Consider the following 23,363-nt stretch of genomic DNA (forward strand, 5'->3'; position numbering starts at 1 on the left):
GACAACAGTCGCGTCAGAACGATGTTTTTCAGCCTTAAAGAGGATTAAGACATTCCTGAGGAGCACCATGCTTGAGGAAAGACTCAATGCTTTGGCAATGCTCTCTGTAGAGAGCAAGCTAGTTCAGAAAATCCCAAACTTTAACATTTAAGTCATTGAAAAGTTTGCTGCTCTTAAAGAGAGACGTGCTGATTTCATTTACAAAAAGTAAACAATATGTATGTTGAATGCTGCTACTTTGCAACCAGTTTAGTGGTTTGTTAAATAAAAAACATCTGTGAGAGGTACTCAGAAATGCATTGTATCTCGAAGTCTGTTATGAAGCTCTGTGAATATACTGAATAAGCAGCTACCTATATTATATGACATCTGTTTATTAATGTAATAACTGCACTTTCACAATTGCTTTATTAACCTTCATGCTTTCTCAAATTTGCTTGAAAATGCACCATTTTTCCTCTCTTTTTTCAAAATTTTCTAGGGGGGAGAACCCCCCCGAACCCACCTTATGGTGGTTCGGGCTCGCTCGCTAGCAACGGTGCAGTATGCAAATCATTTTACGCCCCACCACTCTCAAATGTCACCAGCCGCCCCTGTTTACGGCCCTTCCAAACAAAATATTCTAGAGCCGGGCCTGACTGGGTACATGACAAATGGTCGTATACATTGTCTACAACCCATGTTCCTCATATTACCAGGTACTTTGCATATCAGACGCTGACCTCTCCGTGGTGAAAACACTTTGGGCCTGTTTGTCAGTTCCGTTGGTAAATCTAGGTCACAGCCTGGGCTCAAAATCATGAGCAACAGTCTTGTAGAAGACTCCTGGCATGAGCGCGATCAAGATTATTTGCCTTGCATCACAAGCTGTGATTTACCCAACACAAAGGTTGGCTTTTGGATTTTCTGCAGTTTTCATATGGCGCCAAATCAACTCAAAGGTATCGGAGCGCTGTACGTGCCCAACAGTTCCATTAAACAAACAGAATATCTACCCCTAAAGCGGACTGGAATGGGGAGTGGGACCAAAATGCCCACACTGGTAATGCAAAAACAACTGCGGATGAACAGAATGCAGAACAATGTCATACATTCACCCCAGTACAGAGATCTGGGCCTAAATCCATCGTTTTTTTGCTCACCATGCCATTCCAGTTTGAACCCAGCCATATGCAAATCAGTCTTGACCCTGTGCCTCATGGGAACAGTCCAGCCCGACCTGCCAAGCCAGGTCCTCCCTGGACTGGAAACAAGCATCCTAGAACCGGTTTCGGGGTGTCACCCCTCTTCAGCCAGGATAGCTTCATTCCAGTGGCATGGAGAGCACGGGACCCACGTCTGGGCATACCCGTCCCACTCAGGGTGACAAATGGTTTTTCTTTGCACACTGGTAATGCGCCACTAGGCAAACAGTTCCATCGGGCAACACAAAGACCCAGATGCATGAGCCGCCTGCCAACAATTAAACACGGACCAGTGCGGACTGTCCAATAACCGTAGGACACTCCGATTTCCCACCTTACAATCATGACCGATGGCGCTTTATATTTGCGCCCCGCAACACCAGGAGGCTGGAGGAGCCGGCCAAATGGGTGCCAACCGGAGGTAGGAGTAATGACCCCCTATTTAACAGGGCCATCCCCAAAAAGGGGGCTGCAAACTCACCGCTTTACAAGAAGAACACTGCTTTCAGACCCGTTGTGACGCGCTCAAATCCCTCTGCTGCTGGCCACCAACGAAAATATTAACAAGCATTTCCACTGACAAACCGATTAATCTGTGATGTGCTCACTGCTACTGCGCTGATCAAAGGCGCCCGGAACTGGGACATGGCATTTGGCTTAGGAAATGAAAGTAAATTTATGCGTGCGTGCTGAAATCTGAAGTGCGGCCGCCGTGGATGGCATTTACCACAGTTAATTATGCAAGAACTAAATATTCAAATGAAAACGTGTTTTTCCTCAGCTATTTTGCGACGAGTGATGGCAGAAAGTTAAAAAAAGAGTTCTCCCACACAGCATCTGAAGAGGAAATACGTAAGGTAGTACAAGACACCACGTGGCGACTAAAACCTCTAGGCCTCGGTGAAACTGCACTTGCTGCACCATTTGATATCTACGCCACCTGGTTTCCGCTAATCGTTTCTGGATATGACAAACACCCAGTACGGCAGACAGACGTTGAGACTCCAGATAAGTACTCCTTTTGACGGCTTTGATTTACAGTATCCCAAATGTTTGCTTTATGCTTGTTTACAATTAAAATACTTGCTTTCTATTAAAACTTTCCCTCAGCGCTTTGAAACAATCTACGGGCAACACAAGTTCAGCACAAATAACCTAACTCATATGTATTACAACTAGAAATTGTTGAAAGCTTGAGAAGAATCCAATATGGACTTCCATATTAACAAACTCATCATAAATTAGGATTGGAGGGTATAATAATATTCAGTGGCAGATGTCAGTTAATAACGTGAAGACACATGAACGTTTCTCAGGTATTCATTTCTGTTAAATAATTGTACACATAGCATATAGCATTGTAAACAAGAGCGCATATATTTCTATAAAACAAGAAGTGAAAGGTTTATGCAAGCAAAACAAGGACACACAAAATCACACTATGCTCCTAATGTGTGCACGTTTTCATTCACGAGCACCTAACAAACCTTAACATGACAAGACGTCAGCACGCAGCGTCGAAAGCTGTCATTAGCTCGACATGGCGGCAAAAGTACTCATCCCACCAAAGGCTGCTTGTATTTGTATCAGTGCCCACGGGCCCTAGCGCGAGAAGGGAAGTAACCCGCCTGGCCGCTGTTCGAACAGTGAAATACAGTAATAATCTGTCTGCAGGCCTCGGGGCCCCGGTGCCACTCTACCTGCTGCACCAATAGAAGCTACGCCCTGATTTGTGGTGCTGTGTATAGCCGCCAGGTAAGTATACGTACCGAGGCCATGCCGGTGCGTGGACATGGGCGGCATCACGTTCCAGGTTTTGGTTTTTGGATTGTAGCATTCAACTGTATTCAACGTCTTAAGGCCATCTCTTCCCCCGACCACGTACAACTTATCGTCGAGCACTGCGACCCCGAACTGCAGTCTTCTTCCATTCATGTTCGCTACCGGAGTCCACATGTTTGTGCGGAGGTCATACTTTTCGATGCTTGTAGCGCCTAGAGAGAAATAGGCACTAGGTTAACTCATGGCACTTTGAAAATGAAGACTTAACTTGGATCAACGGAAAAGTTATCATAGTTAACATATGATAAACAAAGGCATAAACTACGCAAACAGCGTGACCGCAATGTATGCCAGCACTGGTATTACTATAGCGCAAACTTGGCTTGGGAAGTACGACGCGCTTCACATGATAGCCAGTGGGGATGTCGGGAGATGATACAAGAACTAATTAATAAAATGGAGATTAACGTATTTAAATTATATTTCATATTTCGCATTTCACATCCCAAGACTCAGATCAGAGTGATTTGCTCAGAAAATCATGATTTTTGTGTGAAGTGCGGATGCCAAAGTTAATAGTTTTGCTCGTCTTAACATATCTCTGTTTCCCTTTGCACACATCTTGACTCCCCTCTATCGACAGCTAATCTCAATTAATTTCCAGAAAAGCACATGCTAAACATGCACCGCAGCGACCTTAATTAGGATTGGGCTAGAGGCAATAAAATCAAACATTACAAAAATCAATAAGACAATCTATTCTCCACTGACACGTTAACCGCTTGAATTACTGAATTTGCCTGCCATGTTATATTACCTTTGTCAAAGCAAACCATATGAAAACACAAAACAATGACCGAGAAAATGGCGGATGCTGCTATTAACTACTTACGTACACCAATCTGGTTCTCAACGGCACCCTGGCAAATGCGGCAACACCTTTATATTCTAACAATTCCAGATACCACTTCCTATGCCAAGGTTTTTGGGGCAGAGGCGGCCATGCTGGACACCACTGCATGAGCACGAGCTCTTGGGGTGCTCCAGCTCCAGCTGGGAGGTTGTTCACGGTGGCAGCAAGCGAAGCATGCGCAAGCTCTGGATGTGGCGGCCTCAGGAGAGGCCACAAGTATTGTTTACAATGAGGCACTCCCAGCTGGTGCACATTTATTACTCTCTTAGTGGTAAAGCCGGCCCTGCCCCTGGACAGCCTGGAAGATCACAGCCGCCCGCAAGAGTGTGATCTGCCCACTCCTTCCCTGGGAGCCACTGAGGCCAGGTAGGATGGGAGTGATCCTGGCCTACTGTTGAGAGCTCTTAATTATGCCCACTGAACTCTTCTGGATCTGTTATAGTAGCTGGGTGTTCATTTTAGGAGAACTGTCCATGGGCACTGTCATAGTCCAGCATACAGGGCGCAGGGGAGCCCCAAGCCTTAGCGAGGGGCCTTATTAAGCCCAAAGCCACTGAATATCTGTGAGACTTGGGAGACCCAAGGGCCCCTGATCACAGGGTGGGGGGTGCTGGCATCATTTTGCGTTACACCATTGAGGGGGAGGGGGAGGCACTACAAACAATATCTACCTAAGCACACTCAGTTGATGGGCACACATCCCTGCACATCGCAGACAGACATAGTGAAATCAAATGAAAAGGAACCTCTTCAAGCATGTTGTGCATCTTAATTCTGATCTCACAGAGGTGGTTTTCCACGGAGGCGTGGAGTACCCTCAAACATACACTCCACTCTGGAGCCCCACACTATCCTGGCCACAAACCAGTCCTCTCAGGCGGCCAACGCCACCTTTGGTACTCTTGACACCCACCTTCAGCCTTCAGGCCTTGAGGACAAACATTCGAGCAATCCTTCTGCAGACGGAAGTGCTCCCAGGCTGTAAAGCTCTATTCCACCCACCTAGGAGATGCTCAAAAGAAAGAGGAAGAGCCTTTGCTCCATAGATACTTCACCCAATGAAAGGCTCCCGACTGGGTCACACACTCCTGAAACTAATCTCTCCTCACTAAGGCAACTGCTACCATGTCTGTGAATATTGTCAATATTTGCTGACATGGATAATTGTTTTTCAACTCCTTTGAATGTAATATTGTACTGCTTGTCTCTACCATACGATGTTCACCTTATGTACTCGCATTACGTGTATTTTCTGTTGTTTAACTGCTCCTATATAAAGAACTCTGCACTACAAGAAACTGCTACTAAGTACGGATAGTGGCACCTATCAATAGTTCTACTGCCTCTTATGCCCATTTCATCTCCCGCCTGTATATATGCAACGTGTGTGTTTCTCATCATAGGTCTGAAAATGACCCCCCTCTGTTCCACATAGATAGATCTTCAGCCAGTTTTCTACCATATTTTTTCAGCTGAAGTGGTCCTGTTTTAGTTCCACTTTCTCAATGCCCTATTTACTTTAGTCTAACCCCTGCTGCTACCTGATCGGTAAACCACTGCAAGAGTGGACAGCGTCCTCACCGACTGAGAGACGAAGGACTCTAAAATTAGATTTTTTTTTTTTTTAATCTCTTTATTGAGTTTCAAACGGAGACATAGGAACAAGACATCACAGATATTGCCACACAAGGCATCTGAAGCAATCAAAATAGAACAATCGTGAGAGAACAGATTATGACCAATGAGCGTGCTTCTGGAAGCAAAATCGTAAATTCCCTTTCAGACTAAAAACAAACTTGTATTTGGGCTTCACACGTACAGTGATCATAGAAAGACAGAAATCATACAGTTTAAGGGCCAGCTTCCTCAGTAGTGGTGTAAGTCTGCAAATATTGCCTAAGTGGCTCCAAGATATCTTTAGGTCTAGATGTAGTCGGCAGCTCCTCTGCATAGAGTGCTAGAGTTTCTTTACAGTAAATTAAGTCTGCAATCCAATTTTTGAGCCGAGGTCCCGGCCGCCCCTCCCAAGACATGGCAACACGCCGTTTGACCAGCAACAGGGCGATACGCACAAATCTGCCTATCACACCTTTCACGTGTGGTACATAGCAAAGCAAACATGTGACTGGTGTACATTGCAATTCAGCCCCTGTCATCTTGTGTATGTGACTGAGAATCTCTTTCCAAAATGTAAACACCACAGCGCAGTTCCATGCAAGGTGACAGAAATCTGCGTCTCCGTATCCACACCTTTTACACCGCGCGGATTCACGGAGCCCCATCTTATACAATTTAAGGGGAGTATAATATACTTGAAGAAGACATTTTATATGAATAATTCGTAAGTTACCGTTAGGTAGAAGTCTCCCAGTCAAGGCGCATATTTGCTCCCAGTACTTTACCGTTAGTGGGACTTCCAACGCAGCATTCCAACGTTCTAGACTACGATCCTCCCCCCTCTGTATTTCCTCCTGAAGAGATTTATAAAGCTTAGTGATTAATTTCTTCTTTGTGGGAGCAACTAGTAGCAGTTGTAGAGAAAGGAGAGTCTGCGGCTCTGCCAGGAACATCGGGTAGTGAGATTGTAAAGCCCGCCTAAGGCGATGTATAGTGTATGTAAATAGTGGCGTTGGATTGGTGATAAAATCTAACCCTGTGTCCAACGTGCACGAGCCCCCTGAATACAGATCACGCATATGTGTTATTCCCACATCTTTTAACGCCCTGATTGGGCCGGTTTCCCGCATAACTGACAGCGCTGCATGCCCAGCCAGCGGCAACGCTGGTGCATATAGAGGAAGCTTTCCCTTCATCCGACCCATTGTCTGCCACGCACCCACCGTCACATCAATTGTATTGATCTCTTCTTGCGGTGTGCCCCTGTGGACATGAGTAAGTATCCCTGACAGTGGTATAGGGTATGCATCCCCGTCCTCCACTGCTACATGCGGGGTGAAATCATGTGGCCTGAACCAATAGTAGGCATATTTAGCTTGTGCACAGAGGTAATAAAGAACTAAATTGGGTGCCCCAAATCCGCCCCTGGCATACGGAAGCGTCAATGTGATCCAACTAATTCTCACCTGCTTCCCTCCCCACAGCAGCCTTAGAAGTTGTGTTTTAACTTTGGCAAAGAAATGTCTGGTTAGTCTGATAGGAATGTTACAGAATAAATACAAGAAGCGAAACTACCATTTTAACCACCGCAACCCGATCCGCTAAAGATAAAGGGAGATGTAACCACCTTTCCACCTGCTCCTCCAACTGATGCAGTGCTCTACCGTAATTCTCTTTTATGACTATCTCTGGATGCCGGTGCACCCAGACGCCCAAGTATTTGACAGGTTCGGCCGTCTAAATCAGTGGATATTCTAAAGGGGGGGGGGGGGGGGGGGGTGGGGAGGTGACATGTGCCTAATGTTAATGGGAGAATCACTGATTTTTCCCAGTTGATCGTTAGTCCAGAAAAAAGACCAAATCTGATGCACTCTCGTAGCACTGGGGAGAGGTAGGTCTGCGGTTCCCGTATAAAAAGGACCATATCGTCTGCGTACAAAGAAATCCCAACCGGCCTCTGATTAAAATTGAGTGCTGTCTGTCTATGGCGCTGACGGAGCATACAAGCAAGCGGTTCGAGCATAAGAGCAAACGATGGAGGCGACAGCGGGCACCCCTGTCTAGTGCCTCTGTCTACCCTAAGAGGAGCTGAAGTGAGGCCACCCACTCTCACTCTCGCCGATGTGTCAGTATATAAGAGTTGCAACCAGCGTAAAAATACATTGGGAAGGCCCATTCTCCTAAAAATATGGAAAATGTATCCCCATTCAATGGAGTCGAAGGCCTTTGCGGCGTCAAGCATGACCGCCGCAGCTTGGAGATCGGGATTTAAAATATGATACATGGCAAATATTGTGCGGTGGTTATTGGAGGTGGAGCCTCCCGGCACGAAACCAGATTGATCCGGTAACACCATGATCGGGAGCAGCGGTTGCAGTCTAGTGGCCAGTATTTTTGCCAGTATTTTAGCATCAAGATTTATTAATGATAAGGGGCGATATGATTCGCATAGTGTCGGATCTTTATCCTTTTTTAAAAGAGTGATAATAAGCGCCTGCCTGAGAGATGGCGACAGTATCCCTGAGACATGAACTTCCGCATATACCTCTAGTAAGTACGGGGTGATAATATCCACATATTGTTTATAAAACTCGGAAGTGAGCCCATCCGGGCCAGGGGCCTTGCCATTGGGAAGTAATTTAATGGCTTCCTTAATATCAGACTCCCAGATAGGCTGGCCAAGATATTCCCGATGGCCGTTCGCAAGCCACACACAAGCAACATCCTCTAAATATTCAGACAGAGCAGCTTCATCGCATGTGCCACGAGAGGCATAAAGCTCGCCGTAAAACATTCTAAATTGTTCCACGATGTCCCGAGGTTGATAGCGCTCCTCCCCATTTCCGTCTACTATCTTATGAATATGATGATGGTGATCACGAAATCGCAGCGTCTCAGCAAGCCTTTTACCAGGGCGTCCGGCCTCACCATAAGCCCTAGCACATGTCGCTTCGACCTGTATCTAATCTCTGTGTCCGCCAGCGCATCGTATTCTTTCAGTAAAGTGTGGAGCCTATCAAGAGGAGCAGAAGCCGGGTCTGTGCTATATTGCGCTTCAATGGCACTGAGCTGTGATTCAAGCTTCGCCATCTGACCCCTGAGATCCCTCAAGATCCCCGAAGTGGTGCTTATACAAACCCCGCGAATTGTGACTTTGAATGCCTCCCACAAATTTGCATGACTGTCCACAGTCCCCTCATTTAACTCAAAATATTGCTTGATCGCCCGTCTGATTGTGTCTTCATAAACGGGATCTAGTAGTGCCTCTGCTCTAAACCTCCAGGTGAAAGGGAAGTGCGTGTTGGTCGGTATTTGGACTTCAAGCATTATAGGGTTATGATCAGAGAGCGTACGAGGTAGATTATACACCTCAGTTACCCATCCATTAGCTTCCTCATTCAATAACCAATAGTCCAACCTGGACCAGCTGTGGTGTGCCGGCGTTACATGTGTACCCGTTCTAACTGTTGCATTGCGTAGACGCCAGACATCGACCAAGCCCATTTCTGCCATAGCATCCTGCACACACTGCGCGATTTTGATTGTGCGTGCTCCGTGGGGGTTGGATTTATCCAGGCACGGATCAAGGTGTGTATTTAAAACTCCTCCCCATAATATCGCAGCATCTGGCCACGTTCGAAGCACCCCCCAGCAACTGGACATAAGTATATGGCTCATCTACCACTGGGCCATATACATTGATGAATGTAATCAGTGTATTACCCAACTTGCCCTGTATTAGTGCCCAATGATCTTCACTGTCAGTTTGTGTCCGTGTTGGAGTAAATGGTATGCCTTTCTTTATCAAAATAAGAACACCCCTGGCGTATGTCAAAAATGAAGAAGCGGCCCTGTGCCCTGCCCACTTGCGTGCAATACTGTTCTCTCTCTGCTTGGACAAATGCGATTCTTGTAATAGGGCAATATGAATCTTGTGTCGATCTAAATACGCCAGTACTTGCCTGACTTTCTTAGGAGTATTGAGCCCACAAATATTCCATGTTATACAGTTGTATCTCTCACCCATTACTGCAGGTACATTGCGTGAGTCTGCATACAAGCACTATTAACTGCAAACACCATAAAAGCCCATGATGATCTGTGTCTGTCTCCATTGCGTGCAACAACCCCAACTGATGCAATAACCCTCTCCCACCCCCGCCCACTTTGGCAACCCCGATTCGCCAAAGACAGTCCCTATGATAACCTCCCCACCCAACAAAAAAACGTCGGACTCCTATTACATGAAGGGGTAAAGGGGGAACGTAGTGTCGCGCATCACACTCCCCTGTTAGAGGGAGCGGGCCGCCCCCGGCTGTACAGCCATTGCTAGACCTCCCCCCGCACCCGGAACCGACATATAGCCTTCACCTCCATGCCAATATCCAGAGCAGTCAGATATTCTCCCCTCAGCAACATTGATCCTAGTTATCAGTATACTCTTCTGCCCCGTTGTGCATAACATACAGCTGTGAGATCATCAGCAGCAGTTCCCAACGCAAACCTATCAAAAGGAAATCCCTCAGCAGTGGCAATTTGCTTTAGACAACCCTCATATGGACATACATCACGCCAACATCACCCCGAGCAACTCATCTGGTGTGTGCAACTCGGGCCCAACCAATGTAACAATTAGCAAACAGGCAACCGATTTCACTTCCCATATCTGCAAACAAAAAAACAGGTGCAACAGCATAGCACAACTATACAGTATTACTAGTCAATGTCTGAGGTGTGGCCGGGTCCTTTGTTCTTACGCCTCAGAGTTTTCGCATAGTCCATAGCCAGTTTCGGATTATTGAAGATTTTCGCCGCATTATCCACACCAATACGCAGGCGCGTGGGATACAGCATGGCATAAGGCACCTGTAGCAACACTTTCTTTACACTTTGGAACTCTTTTCTTGCAGCTTGAACAGAGGCTGTAAAGTCCGGATAGAACGAGAGTTCATTCCCTTGGAACTGAACCATCCCCTTCTGGCGGGCTACTCGCAATACTGTGTCTCTATCTAGAAAGTTCAGAAGACGTGCAATAATGGGCCGGGGTGGCGCGCCCGTTGGCGGACGCGCCGCCAGAGATCTATGAGCACGCTCCACCACAAGCATATTGGACAGAGTTTCGGCACACACATCCCGAAATAAAGCTTCGACGTATTCCTCTAGACGCCCTACATTTGTTGACTCCGGCAGCCCCAGTATGCGTACAAGATTGCGCCGCGAGCGCGCTTCAATATTCTCATTCTTGTCTTTAATAAGCGCCAGTATCTTTTCAATGTCCGTCATCTTGGCGGCCACTTGCTGCAAGCCATCCTCTGTGTACAAAATTCTTTGTTCGGCTTCACCCAGACGGACCCCCTGCTTATCCAATTTGGCTGAGATAGTGTCCAGGCGACCGTTAAGCGCCTCAATCTTACCGTCTATGGACTGCAGGCTGGATTGAATCGCCGCCAAGGTCTTCTCTAAGGCTGAGGGAGCCTGCTACGGCGTGTCCAATTCAGAGTCCGAAGTTTGCGTGGATTTGCCAGATTTACGCGAATCAAAGTTTAGTCAAGGCTGATTTTTATCTGGCTTCCCCATTGTGATAGATGTAGCGGCCCGCCAAGACAGAGTATCCACCATGGAAGGACAAAAATTCAGATCCAGCTGATGTACAACACCACCAAGCACACAACGCTGCAGCAGGGCGTTCTAGTGCCAAACCCCAATGTCAGTCCGTGTGTAAGCGCAGGCGTAGGGTGGTGTTGAAAGGGCACACCTGCACACTCACTTCTGATAAGGGCGCCCACACAACTGGACCCAGCAATTCCTCACCAGCTGGCCTCTGCAGAAAGACTGAACCCAAACAGGAGGATCACTCACCGCCGGCCAGAAAGCTCGCAGACTCTCTCCTCACGGCCGCCGATGGCACCAACACAACTGAGCAGTGGCATCCAGGGCCGTTACTGTGCACCGTATCCTTAGTGACAAGACCGGGGTAAACAGAGTCACGAGGGGACCATTCCACAGGAGCAGGCAGCAGCTAATATTCAGCAGGCAATGGTGGCTGCACCAGGCCGCACCACGAGGCCTCAAGCGCTCCACACTCCAACTGTCAAGCACCAAGGTATACTGCAGGAGCAGAGAAGGGAGCGAGACACTCAAATGCCCCAGGGGATGGCCGCGCCACTCCCCTACCGCATAGCACCGCGCCAAATCAGTCACAGGAATGCTCTCTTGTAGCGTTCGCCCCTTAGTGTGTGGCCCAGCGCGGCACCGCAAGCCGGCCGCTTGCGTGCGACGCGCCCCTGGAGGTCAGATCAGACAGCAGCAGCCAGCTCCCTTATCTCCTGGTGCTCGCTCGCGCACCGCAATGGATCGGCTCTCCGGCCGTGGCCGCCACCTCCGGGGGGTCCCGCAGCGCTCACCGGATAATAAAGGGCGTGTTCGACGGCACCCTAGGTTCGCAGGAGGGCTCGTCTCACCGCCATCGTAGCTCCCGTTACCAGTTTGCCGCCATCTTCCATGCGACCACAGCACACGTCGCAGTTCCAGATGGAGGGGCAGCGTCGTCCAGCAAATATCGAGGCATATGACCGCGTTAGGGTCAAATCTTCAGGTCCACAGCTCCGGGCGCTCGAGGGGCCACAGCAAGGCAGGATATTCACAGGATAATAACGGCGGCCGGCAGAGCTGCACTACGGTGCTGCCATCTTGCCACGCGCCAGACCACGCCCCCAACTCTAAAATGAGTTCGTAAAAACAAGAAAAGATCCAGTATCGCTACTGTAGCCCCAACTTTAGATTTGAATTAATTCCACTCGTCTTTGAACATTCTGAAAGACCTGTTACTCCCAGGACCCTGACACTACTGGCCACTGTTAATCCTGAGCTTGTCTCTTTTTGTAACAGTTAATGCGGACACCGACCCAGTGAAGATCTTCGTACCATGGCCTAAAGAAGCAGGGTGTCAAGCGGTAAACTCTCAGGGTCACCCTTGGCACCACTAGGTTTCAACATATTTGGCACCCACTAGTTTGGTAATCAGCATCACCAAATACAACATCAGATGTATTCTTCTGAAACCCAGATCTATCATAGGCATGAAGTTGAACCTGGAGGCCAAAGCAACATCCGACTGTTTTAAAGCATCTCTCATCAAGATAAGGAAATCATTGCCTGCACCAAGTGTACCAAAGTGGGTATTCTGTTAATAGGTGGAACAAAAGATGAGGTTACATCTTCAGAAACCGCCACAGTGCCAGCAAATCTATTACATGGCCCAGCGTGCTAACGCGAACCAAGTTGTAATTGTGGTACAGGATCCAACTTGCAATTACCTTTGTTCCTTAAAGTCCTACCACTCCTTCAAAAAGAATATTGAATGGAGTTCACCAGATGGCTATTGTAAGGTGATCTACACAGGCGTACCCACAATGCTTGTGACAGACTGCAAAGTACGTAAAATCAGCAGGAAGGCTGATCCTCAATTCTAAGCTGTGTGTTCACCTCATGCATACTTTGAAACCCTTTGTTGGCTCCTAGTGGAAGACAGGATATAAAAATGTTTTTTTATTTAATAAGAACGTTTTATTACAAACAGTACACTCAGTTGTTCCGTTGATCTAACAAAATAATACAGCACAGTACATACATGTTCCTTTAGCCATGTCCAACTCAACCCCTCCCCCCGCCCTCACCCAGTGGTTGAGATCCGTGATGGAGGCGAGTCCCCCTCCACCTCAGCCATTCATGGCAAAATAGGTCCACCACTTGCGCCATGTTCTCATACTTGTGAGGGGCATCCCCTTCCAGTGCAAAAAAGTTTCCTCCAACTTGGCGCACCAGTCTATGCCCTGAGAGGCAGTGTCGAAGGAGAATTCCAGGGCTTAGCTATGTCCCTTTTCTCTAGAAGTGTGCCATGGCCCACCAAGGTTCTATCTCCCAGGGGCCTCCCAGCAGTGCAATGTCTTTGTCCAATTCTACAACCCATTCAGCAGGTCTGGTGATTGTGCTATTAGCGTTTTATACATTTGTGACATCCCCTGCTTTCCTCAGAGAGCACATGAGCAGCCACCCATGCAGTGGATTGTATTCTGGGATGTCATCAAGATCATGCAAGTGAGAGTGGAGAGCGTGCCAAATTTGTAAATAATGGAAGAACTGGGAGGTGGGCATTGTGAGAAGTTGGCCTGGTATATGCTGTTCACTAGTTAAAGTGGCCACCTTGCACCAGTACAATTCGACTCTTATGGTAGTAGGTTTAAGACAACCTTTAAAGAAAGCTATCCTAGTGGTAGCTGTGGAGAGCAGCCTTCAGGCTAAGTCTTGGAAGGAATGTAAAGCAGCTTGTTTTACCACATAACCTCTTGAATTACCAAATGAAAGGACACCACACAGGTATATATATATCAAATATATAGGTATTTATTACTAAACAACTGTCTACTAATCTCTTTATGAGATTAGAAGTCAGGAACATATGCACAAATCAACGTTTCACAATAAATTAAGCACAAATATGGCTGGGGCCCTAGGGGCGTACCAGACCATATACTAAAAAAGAGACTTAGAGATAACGACTTTCAAAGGGACAAGGCCTAGGGCCTTCAGAAGCGTTGGGGCCTCACGAAACCACCCAAGGCAGGTAAGTAAAGGACCCACGGGGGACACATGCAATGTGTTAACACAGCCGCGAATCCCCGTTGACTTCAATGGTACAAGTCGCGGTTGGAAATTGAGAGTTTAAGGGTACTTTGGGAGAGTCTACAAGCAAGTCACTTACAGGGTAAGTAGTTCTAGAGCCAACACCCACAGGAGCACCTTAGTGCTGGAGTTACCTCACCCAGGGAAGCCGGGTGCATAGGTGTCTTTTGGTGTCGGGTCGCGGCGTCGTTTTCAGTGGGAGCCAACGAAGACTTGCTGCTTGTGAAGACAGAAGAAGTGTCCGGTGGAATCCAAGCCTGGATTCCGAAGAAGGAAGACCTGAAAGCAGAGGGGACAATGTTCAAAGTCACTTATGAGTGACCCGGGGCAAGGAAGATGGATGCCCACAGTCGTCGGGTGTTCTGAGGTAGTTCACGGGTGTCTCGACTCTTCAGCCACGAGTTCCAGGAGGCGTCGACGATGACCAGGAGCTGGATTCGGCGTGTCTCACGAAGTCTGCAGCTTATTGCGGTGTCGGTGACCAGATTGGAGCCAACAAGCCTTGGTAACAGCAAGTCTCGCGGAAAGGACCAAAAGTCAGCGGTGCAGACCAGCAAGGTCTGGGGGACTCACCCAGCGAGGGTAAGTCAGGGCAGGCCTGGAGCAACCAGGGGAGCCCTTTGAAATTGTAGGAAAGTCTTCAGGGGACACACAAGCCAGCCGGCAAGGTTTCGCGAAGACGCCTCAGGAGGATCCACTCAACAGGGGCCCACGGTCACTCGAGACGGGGTAGGCCTCTGATCTCTGGAGGGATCCCTGCTAGAGGCTTGGACCACACGTGGCCCAAAGCACAGGTTCGTAGAACGTCGTGAAGGGGTTGCACTCGAAAATAGTGCACGGTACCCAGGGATTGCGGTTCCTCGTCACTCGTGGGGTTCACTTGCCTCAGCGTCGCAGGGGACTCACGATGGCCTTGGAGAAGTCAGGAAATCCTCTTCCTGGGCTGTAGGGACTTCGGGCTCCGGCGGGAGCGGTGGAGTTTGCGACCATGGATTGCAGTTTTTTGTGCCTGCCAAGCAGGGGAGTCACTCCTCGACTCCAAGGGAGATTCTTCAGTCTTCCAGAGGTAGTGGAACGTCGAAGGTCCGGGATTCGTCTTCAGAGCGTCGTCCAAGGGTATCTAGTTTGCAATGGCAAGGGTTCCCCAACTTATACTGGAAGGAAGGGAGGGACTAGCTCTATGACCCCACCTATGGGAGGGTCAGGGGAGTGGGTGGCTACAACCACTTCCCTTTGTCCAGTTTCACGCCAGATCAGGGGCAGGTAGCCCCTGAGCCGGTTTGAACTGGTGTATGCACAGAGGAGCCTACTGCTCTCCCAGTGCAGGACTTCAAGGCACTCTAGGAGTGCACCCACCTAGCCCCAATACACTAAACCCTGTCTGGGAGGTTGTCACACCTCCCTGTGACAGGATACCTATTGTTGGGCTTCCTCCACTGCGAGTTTCGGTCATCAGCAGGAGGACAGCCCAGTGTCTGTGACTGGTGGCATCCATTTTGTGATGCCAGGGCTCTTCAGGATTCTACCGCGTTTCCATAGTAGGTACAGGTCTATCCCTCTAGAAGGGTGGGATCATACTCCCACACCAGTTACTGGTGTGGGGGTATGATTCCAAAGCGTTTGACACCAAACACAACATGTTTTGATGCAGCCATTCCAAAGTTAGCATTTACCGCAAGGTTATAATGTACTTAAGAGTATATGGTTTGACCGCATTCACAAACAGCCCCAGAGAATGGACTCAGAGCTGCAGAGGGGCCCTGCTCAGGCAGAGGCACCCCCTCACATGGAAACCAAGCACCCTGCCCCCAGGATTGATAGGGCCTGCCTTAGGGGTGACTGATAGGTTTAAATGTGTGTGTAGGAGAGATATAGTGAACCTATATCTCAGTGAGGAGTGTTAGCACCACCTCACCCAGGCTGCAGTAGCAGGCCTGTGGTGTCAGTTTTAGTCTGCTTCCCAGAGATGGCATAATACATGCTTCAGCCCCTGGTAGGCCTGTGAAGTACCTATCCTATGCCCTTGGTACCTAAGGTACCATATACTAGGGACTCATAAGGCACCAAAGTATTAAATCACTAGTGCACCTAATATGCATTCTATGTTGTTTAGAGAGAACAGAGAGGCTGGGGCCCTGATTAGCAGGGTCCCAGCCAGACTATAGCCAGAAACCAGTGTGAACATCAGAAGAAAAGTGGGGGCAACATAAGAGGCAGATCCTACTCTCCTACAGGCATGCTGACCTCCTTATGGAGGACATGAGAGGATTTAATGCAGGTCCGGTCCCATACATCCCCCAAATGTGATACCCTATTATTATGCCACCCCTGGAATACCTCTAGTTGCGCTATGTGTGTCAGCCAACTGCCTTCACAAAGGGGAGTCTCCAGGGTGAGCTTACGGTCCTTGCCTGTCCAGCGAAAAGCTGCTCTCCACACCCGGAACACTACCTGGGTTGGTTCAGGGAACACGATCGGGATAGGAGTTCCGTACAGAATACCCATTATGTCATGAAAGTCCATGAGGACCAATTTTTCCTGATATGTTGGGTCTTCCCACCCCTCATGCATCCAATCACTGAGGATAAATAGCTGGACTGGCCAATGGTAGAGACACACGTCAGCCATCCCCATTCCTCCATCATAAACTAGACGTACACATTTACCCGGAGTTACCCATGGGGGGGTTTTGTGCCCATATAAACTGTCTTCTCATTGCTGCCAATGACATGAATCAGGATTGTGGAATGTGAAGTGGACCGTTCTGGAAGATATAAGAAGTGGGGGAGCACCATCATTTTGAAGAGGGCAATCCTACCCAAGAGGTTGAGAGGGAGTTTGTATCAACGGGTCATGTCTGCCCCGGCTTTCTGCACCAGAGGGCGCAAGTTGAGGCTCCATGTAAGCCCTGTCCTGAGTCCCAGGAAATGTGGACCTAAGGAATAAAAATCTAAGGCAAATAGCGTTTTATTGCTGTTGGCTCAATGGTATAGTGACAGTGTAATGCTATGCCTCGAAGCCCTTTAAATTCAATATAAACAGTTTGACAAAAAAACAGAAACTACAGCAAAGTATCGAAATCTCGGGATGCCAGGTCTCGTCCTGATGGTCTCCCTAAATGGGGACGAGGAGAGATTTTTTCCAGTTGACCTTCAGGCCAGATATTTCCCCGAAGGTCTCTTCAAAATGAAGAAGGCGGGGACCCGTTTTGGCTGGCCGTGCAAGGAATAGCAGAACATTGTCGGCGTATAAAGCTATCCAGTCCTCCGTCGCTATACCCCAATCAAAGCCCCACCCTCGGACGCCGCAGCGGACCCAGACTGCCAATGTTAAACGCAAATGTTCAATGGCCAGGGCAAATAGGAGGGATGATGGGGGTACCCACCCCTTCCTAGTGCTCTGCGGATCAGGAACCAATGAGACAAAACCCCATTGAGACAGAATAAAATTAAAAGTACAAATCATAAGGCTGACTGAACGACTGGTCAATAGCAGAAGAAATACACGTGAAACTTACTTAAACAGATAATAAGTTGGCAGAAGACCCAACTGATTGGCAGGCACTAATAGTGGAACTCACACCCACTGAACGAGCTGCCTCCACGATTCAATTCATCATTCAACCCTTATCAATACCACTGAAATACGTAAAATTAGCGCAATATGTTAATACTGGGTAAATGTATAATTAGTCCCTCCTGTACATGAAGCTACTGTGCTATGCTGACTACTAATTTACATTTTTGAATTGTCACCAGACTGCTTGTAACCTATGCTATTATCTTTATAAAGTCAATAAGATATAGTAAAATGAAAAACGCTGTAACTGTAAATAAGAGTTTGTGGAACAAGAGCCCAGTCCCACGCAACAGCAGCCCCCACCATACTTCAGCCAGGAAGCTATCCCTCATCAGCTCGGCTGCGGAACAGCTGTCTGCCCAAGGTCAAGCAACAAAGACTCAGAGATTCGTGAGAGAGAACCAGAGAATCCACTCTGCAGAAAAGCGCCAGAATGTTACAACTCAAACAGAGCATTCAAAACTGAGCTCTAGAGACGCAGGAAGGGACAATAGCTGAAAGCAGTAGACAAAGAAATAGGACTGAGTCAACCCTTTAAGTATCTCATCCCTTTACCCTCGTTTGTAACTAGACTTGGCCCAGCACCTGGCACAATCCGCATGATAGATGGAGCTGGTAGACGGCACTCAGTTTAGCGAGAACAGTGCAAATCATAACATAAATCGCGTCTTGGTAGCAGCTTACATGTCTAATCTGTCCAGCTATTTGGCAGTAAAAATTCCTAAAGGTTACCAAATAACAGCAGTGACTTTAAACCAATATTAGATCTCTCCCTCAGCCAAAACCACTGAAACGTCCTCAGATGCATCACCTCTTCATGGTTGGCACTAGCACGCACTCGATTTCAGAGATCTCAGGTAACTCGCGAAAGGAGTAGGAGCCTCTGGGTTTTGGGGTACTTGACGCAGACAATAGCCCTGTCGTGGTGCTGACCGCTCAGCAAGAATCTCTCTCCTTTGGGTTCTCTGATTCGGATGGATACTAAGTAGACTCTCGGACAGCTATTCATTCCACCTCGGTTTCGCCGCAGCTTCTCTACGAGCAGAACTGCGCTTTCATGTTGTAAAATAACTTATTCTCTTTTTGACATCTGCACAGTTCTTTTTACTAAGCATAATTTACATTTACTCTTCTAAATCAGACTGCCCACACAATACAAGTGGCTAGTTAACATTAGCAATCAAAAATATTTCAAAATAACAAAAGCAAACTCAAAACTGACACTGTGTGAATGATTGACTTACAATATATTCAACGTAGGCAACAACCACGGCAGGCATACATTGGACTATTTTATTTATATTCATGCTGCTCAACCGGTTATCAGGTCCTTGTTTAAACTACACCCACCTCGGTCAGCATGTCTGTGAGACACTGTAGACATGCCATGTACTCCCACAAATGCCACAAAAAGAAAAAAGAAAAGATACTGCCACCTAAAGTGGTGGTCATATGGTCACAATAAAATATTTAAAAAATAGCTATTTAACTAATTTGCCAATGCCAGTTTAGCAATGCTATCTAGAGAGAGAACTTCTGCACACGTAACAGGTAACCTGTACTATAGCAAAAAACGGAGCGCGAGGATCCCTGCTGGTATTTCCAGATTTTTCAATCCTATTTGAGTAGGAGACATTCACTCTCTCAGGAACCGGAGTACAACAAAGAACTCCACCTGATAAAATCGTCGCCCAGACAAAGCCTTCAGAGTGTCACAAACAAAGCTTTCGGTTGTCAAGAATGACTGTTCCTGCCCATACCTACGGGCGAATCTGGTGTGCAAAGATGGCCCAGAGATTGTGCAGTGTGGCTCAACCTGGGACAAAGCCCACCTGGTCTTCACTAGCTAGACCAGGTATAAGTGAAAGAAGCCTGCTGGAGAGAATTGTCATCTATATTTTTTTGCCACACATTGGCAGGGCATCTTGTCTGGTTTCAATAATGGTGTGATCACTGCCTCACACGCTATTGAGGTAATTTGCCTTTGTTAGCACCGCCTCAAATGTACTTAGCAGGTGGGGTAAGTCTACCAATGTATTCCTTGTAAAAAAAGCAGCTGTTGGACAATCACTACCTGGTACTTAACCGCAGGCATGATGTTAACTTCCTCTTTGGTTTCTATTACTATGTAGTGAGCAAGGGGGTTACCTTTCTACTTCTCGTAAACAGGACACAATGACATTCTAAAGGTAAGCTAATATGTCAGCTCTGGGACGTTGAGGATCTCGAAGAACACAGTTTAGTGTGATATCAATGAATGCTGTGAGAATACCAGCACTGTCATGGAGGATCCAGACATCTTCATCTTGTGTTTCCACCACCTTGTTCAATTTCCAAGGTAGCCGAAGCAGCTGGGTGAGGATTCTGCCTGGGTGAGGATTCTGCCCAGACGTTTACCCACCCCAAATATTCTGCCGATAGCATGTTTGCCCAGAAAATTGGACTAAAAGTGGATGCCACAAAATGGTTAAACCAGGTTCACATGACAACCATACTAGTACGCAGCATAGTTTAATAGTGATTGGTCTGGACAAACACAAACACAGAATTTAAAAAGTAATACCATGGTTGGGGGTTCTCTTTAATAATCAGAATTAATCTCCATCCAAATGAACCCTTTGTTTGCAACATTAGGATAGTAAAAAACCATGACGCTCTAATTTATACCTTGTAGTTTGCATGCAGCTCTTACATGACAGTTAATAGCTCACTGTTCTATGTTAGGATTTTAACTTATTAACTGCAAGTAACAATAGGGTCTCTCTGACAAAAGCAGTAACCCACTGCCCTATTTAAATTTTGTGCACTTTGTGATCTGCATGGTACATGTTCTTAGCAGCAGGCACATTAACCCTCTGCGCTTCCTTTCCATGAGTCAAAACGTCCACCAGACAAAACACAATCTCTCTCTACTAAGAACATTAATCCCTGGAGTTATGTCATTTTTATTGTTGCCGAAAATTGTTGGAGGCCAGGAAGGAGGCAGCAAGTGCTTTAAAAACCATATTATACTTGCAAACATAAACGCCCCCACCTGAAGTCAGCGCCAGCCGCGGTCCGTGCAGGTAACAGCGGTGGGGCCGCGTAAGGGGGGATTGAGGGACGATGCAGAGGGAAAATTAACTATTTATTTCATTTTCCCTCTGCATCATCCCTCGAAATCCCCCTAACCCAGCCCCTCTGCCTCACCGCTGTTACCTGCATGGAACGTGGCTGGTCAGCGCCTGGTGCGGTCGCAGTGCCCAAGAGCCACCCTGCTCAAGGGTCCTGTGACATCAGTGATAGAGTCACTGTCACTTTACGGTGTGCTGCTTCATAGGCCTGCCTGCAAGACTGGAGGTGAACTTCAGAATGAATTGTGGCAGACAGGCCTTCAAGGGTAACCCACACTTGCCACTGCTGGGGTCCACTTGCTGGTGCTAAGACACCAGGGCTTTTAAGATCTTGCGGGGGCCTTCTAAGGTCTGGCATGGGAATGTGCTCCCTCAGGGGGAGTGGTCTGGTGGCCTGGTCATGAAGGCTGAACCTTGTTCCCCATTTCCGAATTCAGCAGCTCTGACCATAGTGTCACATCCTCTCCGCCATTGAACACCATACTGCCCCACTGAGAGAATCTTGCACTGCACTGACCTGCTATAAACACCTGGATGTGACTCAATTCAAATTACGCAATAGACAAGAGCAATATGCTACCTAAAAAAAAAATTAACATCCTATAACAAGCATTGGCATAGCCAATAGGTCTCACCTTTGAGACCTTATAAGTGTTTACCCATGCAACAGATGATGTTGTTGTACCAAGGATACTGTGCTGCATAGCTAAATACTTATAAGGTCCCAAAAGCGAGACCTATTGGCTATGCCAATGCTTGTTTTATAAGGTGATGATAAAATGTGCAATATATACAGAAATGGGGTATGCGTACTGCACAGTCACATTTCCTTTTTTACCTCCAAAACTCCTGAAGGAAAAGTCACCCATCCAAGCAGAGGCACCGAATAGCGGAAAGGAAAATCGGAGCAGTTTCCTTCATCATGTTATTAGTTGAGAAAGAAAACTGTAGTGAAACGCACATTACTGAACAAAATCGTACATTTTTTAACTTCAGAGCTCTTCAACCAATATTTACCTTATCAGACAGCTCTAAAATATATATTTTACTGCCGTTAACTCCCGATTTGGTGAAAAATGGTCAAAGAGACCAAAGTTATCGATGGGATCAAATTGGCATTTCCTTAATGGCAGAGGTGCAAATGCCATTATGTAATGTTACCCAACCGAATTGAAATGTCCTATTGGGGGCCAGGAGGGCTTCAGAGGAGACTGCTTCCAATGCACAGCCTTTTTGGTGTCCCACCTCACTACAGCTTCCACTGTCGAGTAAGTATGAACCACAATGTGATAGTATCAAGCAGATCACACAAACGAGGAGCCATAATTGTATTAAAAAGTAAACAGCTGGTCTCAACGCTCTCTCGGTAGAAGGATAACAAGGACATTAGATGTGTGCGGGTTTCTCCGCAGCCTGTACGTGCAGGAGAGCGCTTGCATGAAATAAGCATCTCCAAGAAATGCCCAGGAAATGGCTTTAATAGATCAGAAATCAATGCTATAATTCATGGTTTGCTAAAAGGTCAGCCATCGCTGCCCACCGTGCCCTGTCCAACACAGTCTAGATCCTCGGCAAAGAGGCTGGCGGGATGCACTGGCACAGAGGTAGACCTCGAAATCACGGCAAATTAAGAAACACACCCACTCCCAAGCTGCTGCGAAGGCGCAAGTAAAGCACGATGTAACATATATATTAAAAGTATCAGCAACATGTATTGTGGAATGAAATGACGTGATATTCTGCATCTAAGTGCTTATCCACAGCCGTGCTCGAATCAGCAAAACAAAAATAGGAGTCCTGCAACTGTAAGCACTGCTAAATGCTTCTTTAGCACAGGATGCAACACACGTTAGGAAGGGCGTAGAAGTATACAACCTACCTATACATCTATGAATCTGGGCAGCAGTAAACGCTTTAGAATATTAAAAACGGTATCATCACGCCCTAAACTCTGAAAACGAACCCAAAATAGGTCAACTACTTATCAGCTGAGAAGTATCATTTTAGATTAATCCGATCTGCCTGCGATGACTTTACTGAAAAATATTATTTTCATCACAGCCGTGACCCATAACATTAAGAGAGTCCTTAACCAATAGAAATCGCTAAGATATTCATGTCAATGCAAATAATAGACCCACCATGAATGTGTGAAATGCTAATGTGAAGACGAGTAGTGCGCGCGCGCGCGCCACAGAGAGCCATGTGGTTTCAATTATCGCGCCCGTGTCTGGGCACGATAATTGAAACCACATTGCGGCCCTGTGTGTAACCGCCACCAATAGGCCATGGGCGGAGCAATGCACCCGCCTTTGGCCAATTGCGTGCGGTCTTTGTTAAAAAGACGCACGCAAAGGCCAATAGCGTAGGACAAGAGAAAAGCACACGCACAAGCGTGTGCGAGTGAGAGGGCAGATTTCAAAAGCCCCTACATAAAGTCTTCGCCATAACAGCACATGCGCGCTGTTACAGGCTCGACCTAAAAAGCAAACA

At 47.3% G+C, this 23,363-nt stretch overlaps 1 protein-coding gene across 17 annotated transcripts in view; it reads right to left on the bottom strand.

The window, feature by feature from the left end:
• KLHL5 (kelch like family member 5) overlaps positions 1 to 23,363 on the bottom strand; it is a 592,018-nt gene that overhangs the window by 210,112 nt on the left and 358,543 nt on the right. For 16 of the 17 annotated variants that reach the window (XM_085642266.1, XM_085642267.1, XM_085642263.1 and 13 more), the window contains one exon: positions 2,954 to 3,178. The exons of the other annotated variant lie outside the window; for it this stretch is intronic. In XM_085642266.1, coding sequence (XP_085498392.1) covers positions 2,954 to 3,178 — 225 coding nt within the window. The remainder of the gene's footprint in view (positions 1 to 2,953; positions 3,179 to 23,363) is intronic. 17 annotated transcript variants of the gene reach the window in all.

The sequence above is a fragment of the Triturus cristatus genome, chromosome 2_2, assembly GCF_964204655.1.
Source record: "Triturus cristatus chromosome 2_2, aTriCri1.1, whole genome shotgun sequence".
Lineage (NCBI taxonomy): Eukaryota > Metazoa > Chordata > Amphibia > Caudata > Salamandridae > Triturus > Triturus cristatus.